Source organism: Capricornis sumatraensis, chromosome 7 (assembly GCF_032405125.1).
Source record: "Capricornis sumatraensis isolate serow.1 chromosome 7, serow.2, whole genome shotgun sequence".
Classification (NCBI taxonomy): domain Eukaryota; kingdom Metazoa; phylum Chordata; class Mammalia; order Artiodactyla; family Bovidae; genus Capricornis; species Capricornis sumatraensis.
In genome coordinates, this window is record NC_091075.1 from 80,228,215 (window position 1) to 80,243,910 (window position 15,696).

Below are 15,696 nucleotides of genomic sequence, written 5' to 3' on the forward strand. Positions count from 1 at the left end.
GATGAGCCCCTCAGGTCAGAAAGTGTCCACTGTGCTACTGGGGAAGAGCAGAGGACAGTTACTATAATAGCTCTAAAAATAATGAAGAGGCCAAAGTGGAAATGACACTTAGTTGTGAATGTATCTAGTGGCGAAAAAGCTGGCTTGAAATTCAATATTCAAAAAACTAAGATTATGACATCTGATCTCATCACTCATGGCAAGTCTGAAAGGGGAAAAGTAGAGGGAGTAATGGATTTTATTTTCTTGGGTTCCAAAATCACTGTGGATGGTGACTGCAGCCATGAAAGTAAAAGATGCTTCCTCTTTGAAAGGAAAGCTATGACAAACTCAGACAGCATATTAAAAAGTACAGACATCACTTTGCTGACAAGCGTGCATATAGTCAAAGCTGTGATTTTTTCCAGTGGTCATGTATGGATGTGAAAGTTGGACCATAAACAAGGCTGACCACAGAAGAATTGATGCTTTTGAATTGTGGTATTGTAGAAGACTCTTGAGAGTCTTTTGGATTGTGAGGAGGTCAAACTAGTCAATCCTAAAGGAAATCAACCCTGAATATTCATTGGAAGGACTGTTGCTGAACCTTAAGCTCCAATACTTTGGCCACCTTATGTGAAGAATTTTCTTACTGGAAAAGACCCTGATTCTGGGAAAGATTGAGGGCAAAAAAGATGGGGCTGGTAGTGTATGAGATGGTTAGATAGCATCACTAACTCAGTAGACATGAATTTGAACAAACTCTGGGATGTAGTGGAGTTGGAAGGCTGGCATGCTACAGTCCATGGGATCACAAAGAACTGGGCATGAACAACATTGAACATCAATGATAGGTTCCCACCTCCCACATGGAATCATTATTATAGTAGGGCAGAGAAATGGAGAGATATCACTTGCTATCATTCTAAAGCTTGTAAAAGGAAAATGAATATCATTAAAAACCCTGTGAACAAAAATATGAGATCTATTTTATTGTTTGTAAGAAGGGGGAAATGTCATATCCCTAGAGGAAACAATTAAATTCAGAAGTTGAAAATTTAAAGCGAATGAAAAGAAGGCATGAAATCTTCCTGGATGGCCATAAACTATTAAATTTGTTTATAGCACTGTATAGAAAATAAGGAAAATTTGCTTTGAAAGTTGGTATAACTGGAGAAACCAGTTATTGTTATTTGTTATTAAAGTGTGTTTTTACTTCAGGAACAAAGTTGTATTGCCAACTACATACTGCTATATTTTATTTGTGTCCTCTTTTACTTATAAGTGACATTATTAATGTGTCTGCATGTAAAATGTGAAATAAATATGTTAAGAAAACCATCTGATAGCAGCACATTTTGGTCTTTCATTCTTAATTAATAGAAATAGATTTGGACTCATCCATATTTTTATCTTTTTACAATTTCCTATAAAAGTCAGATAGTATCTCTTGCCTTTTCTTGAACTTTTCAAATGCTATTCATAGAAATTAAATTAGGCCTTCCAGATCATTGTTTAAAATTGCAACCTGCCAGTCCCACTTCAGTTCCCCTTTAGCCTATTTTAATTTGTTTCCATTGCCTTCAGCATCTCACATATATAATATTTATTGTATTAATTGCTCATTGCCTATCTTCCCCTATGTAAGAGTGTGGATTATCATTTGTTATGTGATATATGTCAACCACCTAAGAAGGCACCTGTCACATATTAGGCACTCCATTTATTTTGTGTGATGAATTAATGAATGAATGAATTTATAATATTAATAATCATAAAGCTAAAAATTCTAAGCAATTTGCCACGCACCAAGCACTGTTCTAATTGCTGAAAGTGTGTTAGTTCCTCCGTTGTATCCAACCCTGTGACTCCATGGACTGTATCCAGCTAGGCTCCTCTGTCCATGGAATTCTCCATGTAAGAATACAAGAGTGGGTTGCCAGTCCATTCTCCAGGGCACCTTCCCAACCCAGGGATCAAACCCTGGGCTCCTGCATTGCAGACAGATTCTTTACCATCTGAACCACCAGGGAAGCCCTATATGTATAAATTTAATTTTCAGAATACCCTATGAGCTCCGTGCTATTATAATCCCCCTTATCCAAATGAGGAAATTAAGGCACATAGAAGTTAAACAGCTCTATAGTTACTGGCTAATAACTTATGTGGCTAATAATTCTATGGCTCAAATGTGGCAGAATCCCAATAGTAAGACAGGCATTTCTGTGTCCTGGGCATGATTTTACCTGTTACACTAAGCTGCCTTTAGTTTACAGACCTAGCCAACTAGGAAAAAAAAGGTACATATTTTTGTAAATAAATAGTTTTCAACCCTTAAGGTCTCTACACACCTGAAAGTTCATGACCCAAACACCTTGAGAATAATGGCTTGCTGAGGCTTCAGAGGTAAGAGGGAGCTGAGGGCAGTTTTCTGCAGGCTACTGCATCCCCTTTATCACTGTTCCTCTAACATCACTCTTGACAACCACTGGTTTGATTTGGCTTTTGAAAGTCACCGATTTCTCAAGATGTCAGTATTCTTATTTTAAAATGTTTGGGACTATATGCTATCAAATGTCTTCAGATGTCCAAATTCTATGGTTTTAAAAATGTATTTCTGTGCTCTGATATGCAAGTAAGGTATTGACAGAAAGAGGGGGGGAAAGCCTTCTCCTGTACCTAGTGCTGGCCAAGTCTTTTCTATATTTGAACTTCAGTAGAAATCACACAGAATTCCTAAATGAGATGCAAATTAAATGAAAGTTGAAAGAGAGATTGAAGATAGAAAAAAATGGCTTTTCCAAAATGCAAAATGGCCCTTCAGGTTCTACTAACAAGCACCCTTAATTTTTCTATATTTTGGGCATGCCTAGCACTGGATGGTTCACACATTTTCACTTCAGAATATGAGCTGCTCTTTCTTTTCCTGTGTGTATGTGTGTTTTTTGGCCAGATCATTTTTTCCTCTTCTCTCTCAATGTGGATGAACTATAGAAATTTGACCAAAATCTTGTTTCTATGTTTATTTGGTGAGATTATTTCTTTCCCAGTTGTCTTAATATTAATTATTTCAAGGTTTTATCAACCCTAACTTAACTACACTATCAGCTTAAAATGAACAAACAAGCAAAAAACCCCCAAAACCATCTCTGTGATAGGGGAACCCTAATATGAAATGAAAAGTAAAATGGTACCTGGTGGCTCAGCGGTACAGAATCTGCCTGCCAGTGCAAGAATCACAGGTTTAATCCCTAATCCAGGAAGATCCCCTAAAGAAGGAAATGGCTACCCAGTCCAGTATGCTTGCCTTTGAAATCCTATGAACACAGGGGCCTGGGCTTGGGGCGATATAGTCCATGGGGTTGCAAAGAGTCAGACGCACCTTAGTGACTAACAACTGCTTCTTTAGAAATCATTTCCACAAAAGTTTAAAACATAGAATTTACTGTGTGACCCAGCAATTCCAATTCTAGGTGTATATATTCAAGAAAATTGCAACATATGCCCACACAGAAGCTTGTAGATGAAGGTTCATAGCAGAATTTTTCATAATAGTCAACAGGTGAAAATTATTCCCAAAGTCCATCAACTAATTAATGGATACAAAATACATGGTATGTTTTACAGAGAAATATCTCCAATTTCCTTGAAGAGATCTCTAGTCTATGTATATACATGTGTACATAAATGCATATATATGATACCTTCATACAAATGACATCTTCATACAATGCCATCATACAATGATATCTTCATACAAATGCATACAAATGTATTCATACAAATGCATACAAATGTATGCAGGTGAATGTTAACCTGGGAATATATTTCTTATAAGAAACAAAGATCACAGATCATAATCAAAATGCTATTATAAGTGTATATAGTTCTAAGGATCTAGTAAGGTAGAATCAATAACTAATTATAACAATGAAGGTCAAAAAATATAAGTGAAAGTCACCAAGAAAATTTAGAAATTTTGTTAAAAATAGAGAAAATAGAATACTTGCACAATGAAATATTCTTATAACCAAAGTATAGAAAACTTCAGAAAATATTTTTATTAAAAAGCAATTCAAACAAAAATCAATCCATTTAAAATATATGAAGACAAACTAGTTAGAATGTTTATTCAAATTGTTTACAGAATTAATGTAATTCTAATAAAATTTCAGTATGATTTTTTTTTGCTTTGAAATTTAGAAAACTGAATTAAAATCAGAAGGAAAAATAATCAGATATGTATCCTTTTTAATTTGGAAAAGTAAGGAGAATATCATATATACAAAGCTGTGGTTACAAGGACGAGGTGAAACTAGGTATCAGTTCAGTTTACTTTCTCAGTCATGTCCGACTCTTTGCGATCCCATGGACTGCAGCACACCAGGCTTCCCTGTTCATCACCAACTCCTTGAACTTGCTCAGACTCACATCCATCGAGTCAGTGATGCCATCCAACCGTTCATCCTCGGTCGTCCCCTTTTCCTCCTACCTCTTAGTCTTTCCCAGCATCAGGGTCTTTTCCAATGAGTCAGTTCTTCACATCAGGTGGCCAAAGTATTGGATTTTCAGCTTCAACATCAGTCCTTCAAATGACTATTCAGGACTGATTTCCTTTAGGATTGACTGATTTGATCTCCTTTGCAGTCCAAGGGACTCTCAAGAATCTTCTCCAACACCACAGTTCAAAGGCATCAATCCTTCTGTGCTCAGCTTTTTTTATACTTCAGCTCTCACATCCACAAAAGGCCACTTGAAGAACTATAGCTTTGACTAGATGGACCTTTGTTGGCATAATAATGTCTGATTTTTAATATGCTGTCTATGTTGGTCATAGCTTTTCTTGCAAGGAGCAAGTGTCTTTTAATTTCATGGCTGCAGTCACCATCTGCAGTGATTTTGGAGCCCCCCAAAATAAAGTTTGTCACTGTTTCCATTGTTTCCCCATCTATTTCCCGTGAAGTGATGGGACCAGATGCCATGATCTTCGTTTTCTGAATGCTGAGTTTTAAGCCAACTTTTTCACTCTCCTCTTTCACTTTCATCAAGAAGCTCTTTAGTTCTTTGCTTTCTGCCATAAGGGTGATGTCATCTCCGTATCTGAGGTTATTGATATTTCTCTGAGCAATCTTGATTCCAGCTACTAGGTATAACACTAGTTATAAGACTCAATTATGGTGAAAAATGTGTCAGATGTTTAAAAACATGTATTTGATATGCTTTTTACTCTCTTTGCTCTTTTTGAAGCTGACCACATTGTTCTTGAATATTATTCACCATAAATCCAAGAGAAAATTTTATGGCAGTTATTTATGGTTTAAGCTGGTTCTGGGGTCATTATTTGACTGATGATGGGCAGCGCTGCAGACTAGTATGTTGGCCATAGGGACCTAGGGTACCAGGCCTAGTGCCTGTGCACTGATATGAAGGACCATATCCTGGGCCCTCTGGAGTACAGCCCCACCCTTGTGGGATTACTTGTCCTGATGCATCCCAGTACTGGTATAAACATGCTGGTGGTCAGGGCGAGGTCCCATTGCTAACAGACTTGAGGAAAGATTCCTAACTGGCGCTTACCAGTACCATTGTCCACATGAAAGAATGAGCTCCCCAGAATGACTGCCACCAGTGTCTGTATCTCCACAGTGAGCTTCAGTTTCCTTCTGCCTCTTCTCAAGGCTCTTCAAGGTGAGCTGGTGGGTCTGACCTAAAATTACTGCTTCCGCCTGGAGTCCTGGAATGTGAGAGATTTTGTGTGTGTCCTTTTGAGGAGAGTTTCTCTTTCCCACAGCCCTCTGACATTAAGCCCGTACTGGCCTTCAAAACTAAAAATGTTCTGGGGGTTGGTACAATACTCCCAGACTGCAGAGCCTAATGTGGGGCTCAGACCTCTCACTCCTTGGAGCGAACCTCTGCAATTGTAATTATCCTACCCCTGCACTGCCTAAAATATGTGGGTGGAACACTCTGAAGTTACATGTTTATCCCAAGAGCAGAGGCAAATGTGTCATTTAAAGGGACCATTTACTTCATTTTGAATATAGCGGTGACAGTTTCAAAGGCAGTTACTTGTCAGAATTTAATCACTAAAATCTACACACATTGTTTCAAGGTTCAGTATGCTTTCTTTGAGAAACATCATGATATAGAAGAACAAACTTCAAATTTGTTTGTCAAATGCTTTTGTCAAAAGTCAAAATGCTGCTGGCCTTGCTATTTGCCTATTAGTTACTTACATTTTTGATTTAAAATTTTGATTTAAATTTGATTTAAAATTTTGATTATATTTTTTATTTAAAAATATGTGTATAGTTATATAGTACCTACCTTTGAAACCTTATAGTGATACTGGTTGCATAAAATGAGATGCTGTATGTATGAATACATAGTGGTTATTATGATATGTAGTAAAAGCCATGTTCCTTAGTTAGGCATAAAATCAACACTATTTTATATGCTGAGGTTATTTCGAACCAATATAAAATGACTCTTATTTTCATTTACATAATCAATAAAGTTTGAAACATTCATTTGTAACAACACAGAACTTTAAAAATAAAAATGTTTTTGCAACAAAGTATGCAGCATAAGTAAACATCAGATGTTTTTATAATTAATATAATCTGAAATTTTAAATAAGGTCTATTACACATGAACTTGATAACAGTGCACAATTACTCTCTTATTATTTTTATAATAGTGCTTTTAGTATTCCGCTGAAACATAGCCAGTGAATGCACAATATTCTTAGTTACCATTATGAGGGGCTCTGTATATTACAACCTTTTCACTGTGTCTGCTGTTAGCTAGAAAAATGCTGGGAGCAACAGCAGCTACTATCAACAGGGAGCCATATTAATTATTTGAAATGTGCCTCATAAGAGGAATCAGCAGACTTTATTACAAGTCGAATATTACTTGAAACGGGAAGGTTACTCTAACTGTTATCATAATCTATGTATCGTTAACTTTCCTTGTTTAGGAAAAGAGATTAACAGCCCTATAAAGTGCTTTAGTAAATGTATAAAATACAACTGCATATCCCTTGTAGAAAGAAAATGATGGGTTCTCTACTTGTACCCAATTTTTCTTTCATATAAAGTGGCTTTAGTAATTGAACTCCGTAATTATACTTTCTTGCCTTAAAATTCTAATTGCTTACTGGATTATCAGTATACAAGCTATAGCTACTTTGAGCCTTAGAAAATCCTTTTGTGTTTAAGTTAGAGTTTGTTTTTTTTTTTTCAGTCAGCAACTTGGTCTTCAAAAGAACTAACACTTTAACTCATACAAGAGAAAGTGTATTACAAGTTTGTGTGTGAGCTGGCAAAATACAAGAAACAGAGAATGAATCCATTTACCTGCTTTTTATATTGTAGGTAGTTATTATTTTTCCATCAAATACAATAAGCAAGTAGGAATAGTTTTAAATAATAGTAAAATGTTAAAAAAGTAATAATAAATATAAAGTTAATTTGGATTGTAAATAAGTGCTATCTAAATAAGTGCTATTAAAAGTGTTATCTGACATGGATGCCTGTCTGCAGATTGTTACTGATCTGACTTGAAATAAGTGCAAAAATTAAAAGTGATAGAAACATTTAAAGCAAACAGAGTATTTAATGTCTCTTTAGAAATGAAAAATGGGGACTGTATTTTGTATGTCTTGTTTTCAGTTTTTATATTTCATCTTTTTTACCAATCACTTTTATGGTGTTTTTGAAAGTGTCATTTCACTATAAACATGATTTAAAAGCAACAAGAACAAAATTGGAGAAGGAAATGGCAACCCACTCCTATATTCTTGCCTGGGAAATCCCATGGAGAAAGGAGCCTAGTGTGATTGAGTCCATGGCATCACAAAAGAGTCGGACACTACTTAGCAACTAAACAACAACAATAAAATTAGCTTAAGAAAGAGTGTTTTAATTGGTTGATGTTTGGATGACACATAGTGTTTGCATTCTATAAGGCTATGAATTCAGTGTGAAGAGAGATGTGTGAAATCATAAAACTAACCAAAAAGTATAAAGACATTATTATAATATCTTAACATTTATTTTTGGGTCCACAGGGCAGGCACATCATGGACAGGTATCATACATCTCTCCACCAATTCACCTTGACTCTGACTTGGAAAGACCCCCTGTTAGAGGTGAGTTGTTGTATTCTTTTTTTAAATGTATTATTATTTAAAGAAAAAGAGATTCTATTCATTATTTGATGAAGATAATCAATTAAAGATGATTATAAATATGTATGTTACAGTGCAGTGCCTGTTTAAAAAACAGAAGGAAAATGGTTTGTAAGGAATATGATAACAGAGAGTAAGTCTCATTTATAAAATAAGATGTGAAATATTTTTTTGAAAAATTCTTATAAAACAAATAAGAGATGTGGCTCCATAGTGAAAGAAATACTATTTGAAAACCAGCCTAGATTTAAAGATTATCATATAGTCATTACCTTTTTTATTGGAACTTTCTTCTTCTATCTTTTTATATCTTTTTTTAGTAAATTAAGATATCTTAAACTAAGTTACATTGACAAATTTATTTCCTTGCAAATTGACATCTTATGTTTTATTTTTCTTTTAAAAAGTCATTTTAGTATTAATAAAATTTATTTTTAAATTGTATAAATTTAAATTATATATTTAAATTGATGCCATATGTTTAAAATTTTTAAAAATAACTAGTCATACAAAATAGAAATTAAAAGAAACATTTATCTTATCTACAGAATTTATCTTTCTACTTTTAAAGGATTATTAACAAATTTTAATGTTGTATAATGTTTAATCAGATGTAATAATGGACACAAGTTTTAGTTTCATAAATACCAAATATCCTAGGTTAATTTTTTTTTTATTTAAAGTAATACAGTATGTTTTCTTATACTTTTAATAATATGCAATAGAAATCACTAGATCTGTCTTTTATGAGCATGTCCTCCATACAGTTTCCTCTGCTAGGAGTCTCATTTTTTTCTTTTCTACCCATTAAGTTTCTACCAGTGTTTCAATGCCCTGCTTTATCTTCACTTCCTCTGTTAAGCCTTTGCTGACTATGTATTAGGCAGAGCTAAGTTCATGCCTCTGTCCTCTGTGCCTGCCTCAGTTATTGTACCTAAATCATTGCATTTTATTTTTTCAGGCTGAATGTTTCCCTTTCTTTTTTATAAGGTCCTTGAGGGCAAAAGTGTCATAATTATTATTTCTCCTCCAACCACTGGTCTGTGCTTGGCACATAATGGGAAGTCATACAATGATTTCTGAATGTGACAACCTATATTGTGAAGGATGCATCCTCAATTTTTTCAAGAAGTAAGCTGAGCAGGGATAATAAGAAATTTCACAAAGGGGACACAGAATGTACCAAAATATGGGTTTGTAAAAGTTGTGATATTTTTAAGGAAATATGCTAGGTGCACAGTAACATGAAAGCAGATTTAGAGGAAGAAACTGGAAAGATGTAATGAGGCAGACTGTAAAGGATTCTGTGTCATATGCCAAGGAGTTTGTCTTTTATCCTGGAAAAAGAAAGTCAAATATTTTTAGATAAGTTAATGGGGTGTTACATTATAACATTACCAGTTCTTGATATCAGAAAAATATTGCTGTTGATGTAGATGATGCAAGATTGACAGAGAGAGGCTGATTCAATAATCTAGGTAAAGATGAATAGGAAATTAATAGTGTATTGGTGGCAGTGGTAGGCTCTGAGAAGTATTTTGAAGAGACATAGCATTGATTGAACAGATACAAGGGAAAGAGCTTAAATACCTCTAAGATTGCTATACTGATTAATTACCTGAATGCTTATAATGTAATTTCTCCTCATGAGGGAAATATGAGTTATAAATGGATGCCTTGTTTTAACCTTGCTTAGTAGAATGTCATTTCCACCAGAGGTGGAGGCCTACTTATGCAAGTTAGTGATTTTAATTCAGTTCTTCGTATATAGTCCCAGTATAATTTGGGAAGAGTACTGTTCAGTCATGAGTAGAGTAGTATAATAATCCACTCCAAAATTTAGTGGCTTAAATTAAGAAACATTTTTTATAGTTCTCAGAGTTGGTTGCACTGCATGTGTGCTGACTTGACTGAGACTGGATATTTAGTACTTAGCAGACTGGTCGGTTTTTCAGGGGAGAAAACTCACTAACAGGTTTGGTAGTCATTGATGTCATCTTGGGGCTTCCCTTGTGGCTCAGATAGTAAAGCATCTACTGCAATGGAGAGACCCAGGTTTGATCCCTGGGTCAGGAAGATACACTGGAGAAGGAAATGGCAACCCACTCCAGCACTCTTGCCTGGAAAATCCCATGAATGGAGGAGCCCGGTAGACTGCAGTCCACAGGGTCGCAAAGAGTCCGACACAACTGAGCAGCTTCACTTTCTTTCTTTGATATCATCTGGGTGGTAGCCATATGACTCTCATCTTCTAGCAGGCTAGCACCAGCTCATTCCCATTGTGACAGTATTCCCAGCAGTAAGTAGGAAAGTCCCAAAATTCAAGTATTGTTCAAGACTGCTTGTGCCATGTATGTTATATCCTATTAGCCCAAGTCAGTCACATAATCATCCCAGACTTGAGAAATAGACTACATCTCTTGAAGAAGGAACCACAGTCTAAAGGACGATGGACAGAAGAAGGAGAGGAATTCGGGCCATGTCAACCTATGGTATTCTTGCCTGGATAATGCCATGGACAGAGGAGTCTGACAGGCTACGATCCATAGGGTCGCAGAGTTGTACATGACTGAAGCGACAGACCACACACACATACAAGCAACCTATTATAGCTAGGCAGATAGAATAAAATAAGTTTAGAATAAAATCTGACAAAAATTGAGTGATAAAGGGATTAAGAGACAATAATTTTAAACTTGGGAGTTCTAGAACTTTCTTGTCTTTAATTCCTCAACTGCTACACAGAAGACAGAAATAAGAACTCAACAATGTCTTTGTGAGCATTAGGGATAATATAGACTAGAGTCTGACATTTGATAAGCCCTAGATAAATTGTGGCTATTAGTATGTACTTTTGGGTTTGCTGTTGTGGCATATGGGAAGAACTTTGGCCTTGAGGCCAGACAGACCTGCATGATCTTAAGCAGCTTCTGTCTGTCATCTGTAGCACAAGGCTAGTAATGCAACCCTGGCAAGTTTATAAGGATGATTAAGTGAAATAGTTAGGGTCAATTGCTGGCAAATAACTTGACATAAACTAGACTCTGAAGAGTCAGTTGGCATTATTAAGAGCTTCACTTTAAAGTGGCATCATCTTAGTAAAAGTAGTGATGACACTGATGTGGTGAAGAATGAATTACTAGAATCCAACAGTGTCCCTGCTTTATGAAAAAGTGAAAGTGTTGGTCCCTCAGTCATGTCTGACTTTTTGTGACCCCATGGGCTGCAACCCACCTGGCTTCTCTATTCTTGGAATTCTCCAGGCAAGAATACTGGAGTGGGTAGCCATTCCCATCTCCAGAGGATCTTCCCAACCCAAGGATCAAACTCGGGTCTCCTGCATTGGAGGTAGTTTTATTTTTTACCATCTGAGCCACCTCAAATTGTGCTCTCGACCTTAGAAGGATTGTCCTGATAATTTGTAGTTCTCAAATCTTCCTTCTATATGCCTAAGGCCCTCTTAAACTATGCTGATTAATGCAATTACAGTTATAGTTATTAGCTCATGTGTTATCTGAACCTTTTTAAATGAACATTTAATTAGATAAAGAGATTTGTATAAATCACCAAAATTGTAGTACACAAGATCTTGTTTTTTTATGAAAACTATCTAATATTTAATTTAAAAACAAATATTGGAAATAGTGTAGAGTAGGCAATATTGTTACTTGGGAACCAAAAATATTTCAACTATCACTCATTTATTGTCATTTACTATTTTTAATTGTACTGTATATTTTTGATGTTTTTATGAAGTCAAATGACTCAAATGACCTATAAATTATATTTATATAAGAGTCTCTCATGCATGTTATAGATTTTTATTTGAATATATGCAAAAAGATAATTAAAATTCTTTATTTTGGAATTCTATGTCTAATAATTTTTGTTAGATTATATAGCAATATACTTTGAACTACCTGAAAAACCATACTAGCTATTTTAGCTTTTCTTTTTCTGCTTTTCTTCCATAATTTTATATATGTTGAAACTATGAGAGCTATGTCTTGATATTCCTCTCCCACCTACTAATTTACAGTTCATTGTATTCTTTCTCTCCCTTCCTATACCAGTTTCCATTAGTGTACATGGATGTTCATGTTTTAGGAATTCTTGCTATATACATATTAATTCCTTGAGTATTTTACAGACTTGACTATATTTTCATAGAATATCATACTTAAGTCTTTGACATCAAAAAAGCAATACAAAATGATATTTAGAATGTAGGAAAGAAAGCTGTGACAAAGCTAGACAGCACATTAAAAAGCAGAGACATCACTTTGCCCACAAAATTCCATATAGTCAAGGCTATGATTTTTCCAGTAGTCATGGATAGATGTGAGAGTTAGACCATAAAGTAGGCTTAGTACTGAAGAATTGATCCTTTCAAATTGTGATACTGGAGAAGACCCTTGAGAGTCCCATGGACTGCAAGGAGATCACACCAGTCAATCCTGAAGAAATCAACCCTAAATATTCATTCAAAGGATTTTTTCTGAAGCTGAAGCTTTAAAACTTTGACCACTTGAAGTGAAGAGCCAGCTAATTGGAAAAGACCCTAATGCTTGAAATGAATGAATGCAAAAGATGGGAGCGGCAGAGGATGAGATTAGTTAGCATCACTGACTCAATGGATATGTATTTGAGCAAACTCCAGGAAGATAATGGAAGTCAGAGAAGCCTGGTATGCTGCAGTCCATGGGGTCACAAAGAGTAGGACACAACTTAACAAATGAACAACAGTAATAACAAAACATTTACCAATGTTATCATAGAGGATTTTTCAGTAGAAACTATCATTTATCCAACATACAATTATATATCAGATTGCTTCTGATATTTTGCCATCTTACACTATTCTCACCCCCAAAATTTTGTATTACTTGCTACTTTTTTTTAAATAATGATTTTGCTTTTAGTATTTGAGATAGTGAACTAATTATTGGTAATTTTGGAATTATTTTTAAACTGATATTTTTAAAAATAATTATATAATTGTTTTCAAATATCTATATTACATTTCCATTTATTTTTCATGCTCTTAAATTTTATATAATGTATGAATCACTCCAGTTTTAATGTACATGTCACCATACTACCTCCTTTCAGTTTTCTTGATTTCTTTCACTTTTGCTCTCATTTTTAGGGGCAAAAAGTGTATCTTTCAAAATTGATGCATTTGTTTGTGATAATATATTTCTTCTTTGATAATGTGTATTCTGTGACCAACATGCTTATTGTAACCATATGGAAAATGTAGTAGCACGTTACCAAATAACCTTAAATAAAATGTTGAAATTTATATTTCAGCGTAACTGAAGTATATAAATTCAGGAGCACTTACTCAATGATGAGTAAATTTGAGAGATGCTGTTCTTTAAATCTAATGTGATCATACATGGCATTTGGTCACATAATTTATGCCTGTGATGATTATATATGCATTCTGCAATTTACAGATTTTATTACTGAACAGGGGTGTAAATTCCAATAGTTTACTAGTGCATTAATGTCACAATACATTACAAGGTAGTTAACCAGAGCTGCCACTATAAATAGAAAAATAGTCACAGCCCTCACTATAAACTACTTAATAAAAATAAGATCCTGAATCAGCATTCACCATTATAGTAATTTTAGTCACCACACATCTCATTAATCAGGACTTAAAAAGAAATAGTTTTATCTAGAACCCTTATTATTTTTAAGCCCTTCATTATTAAAATGTTTGTTACAATTTGTACTTAATTTAATGGGGTAGATTATATATTTCTTATGCATATACATTCTCTATGCTTTTCAGACATATTTCCCAATTTTTCGTATTAAACTGGAAATGAAAGTCTACTTTGGTAATTTTGTAGCAGATTTATAAATAAGGACAAGGGAATTCTTCAGTTCAGTTCAGTTCAGTTGCTCAGTCGTGTCCGACTCTTTGCAACCCCATGAATCGCAGCACACCAGGCCTCCCTGTCCATCACCAACTGCCAGAGTTCACCCAAACTCATATCCATCAAGTTCATGATGCCATCCAGCCATCTCATCCTCTGTCATCCCCTTCTCCTCCTGCCCCCAATCCCTCACAGCATCAGAGTCTTTTCCAATGAGTCAACTCTTCACAAGAGGTGGCCAAAGTACTGGAGTTTCAGCTTTAGCATCATTCCTTCCAAAGAAATCCCAGGGCTGATCTCCTTCAGAATGGACTGGTTGGATCTCTTTGCAGTCCAAGGGACTTTCAAGAGTCTTCTCCAATATACCACAGTTCAAAAGCATCAATTCTTCAGCAATCAGCTTTCTTCACAGTCCAAATCTCACGTCCATACATGACTACTGGAAAAACCATAGCCTTGACTAGACGGACCTTAGTTGGCAAAGTAATGTCTCTGCTTTTGAATATACTATCTAGGTTGGTCATAACTTTCCTTCCAAGGAGTAAGCATCTTTTAATTTCATGGCTGCAATCACCATCTGCAGTAATTTTGGAGCCACCAAAAATAAAGCCAGCCACTGTTTCTACTGTTTCCCCATCTATTTGCCATGAAGTGATGGGGCCACATGCCATGATCGTCGTTTTCTGAATGTTGAGCTTTAAGCCAACATTTTCACTCTCCTCTTTCACTTTCATCAAGAGGCTTTTTAGTTCCTCTTCACTTTCTGCCATAAGGGTGGTGTCATCTGCATATCTGAGGTTATTGATATTTCTCCAGGCAATCTTGATTCCAGCTTGTGCTTCTCCCAGCCCAGTGTTTCTCCTAATGTACTCAGCAAAGAAATTAAATAAGCAGGGTGACTATATGCAGCCTTGATGTACTCCTTTTCCTACTTGGAACCACTCTGTTGTTCCATGTCCAGTTCTAACTGTTGCTTCCTGACCTGCATAGAGGATTCTCAAGAGGCAGATCAGGTGGTCTGGTATTCCCATCTCTTTCAGACTTTTCCACAGTTTCTTGTGATCCACACAGTCAAAGGCTTTGGCATAGTCAATAAAGCAAAAATAGATGTTTTTCTGGAACTCTCTTTCTTTTTCCATGATCCAGCGGATGTTGGCAATTTGATCTCTGGTTCCTCTCCCTTTTCTAAAACCAGTTTGAACATCTGGAAGTTCATGGTTCATGTATTGCTGAAGCCTAGCTTGGAGAATTTTGAGCATAACTTTACTAGCATGTGAAAGTGAAAGTGAAGTCGCTCCATAGTGTCTGACTCTTTGTTACCTGTGGACTATAGCCCACCAAGCTCCTCCATCCATGAGATTCTCCAGGCAAGAATACTGGAGTGGGTTGCCATTTCCTTCTCCCGGGGATTTCCCAACCCAGGGATTGAACCCAGGACTCCCACATTGCAGGAAGACCCTTTAACCTCTGTGCCACCAATGTGAGATGAGTGTAATTGTGCAGTAGTTTGAGCATAGCAGGGCTCAATAGAAGTTGCAGTTCTGAAGGTCATCTGTCCTCACCAAGGATCCTTTCTCCCTAACCTTTATTTTGCTTCCTAACTACTCACAAAATACTCTGCACCAGAAT

General features: G+C 35.7%; 1 protein-coding gene across 18 annotated transcripts in view; it reads left to right on the forward strand.

Moving 5' to 3' along the window:
* Positions 1 to 15,696, forward strand: part of ADGRL3 (adhesion G protein-coupled receptor L3) — a 572,691-nt gene that overhangs the window by 305,678 nt on the left and 251,317 nt on the right. For all 18 annotated transcript variants that reach the window (XM_068975496.1, XM_068975495.1, XM_068975497.1 and 15 more), the window contains one exon: positions 8,054 to 8,134. In XM_068975496.1, coding sequence (XP_068831597.1) covers positions 8,054 to 8,134 — 81 coding nt within the window. The remainder of the gene's footprint in view (positions 1 to 8,053; positions 8,135 to 15,696) is intronic.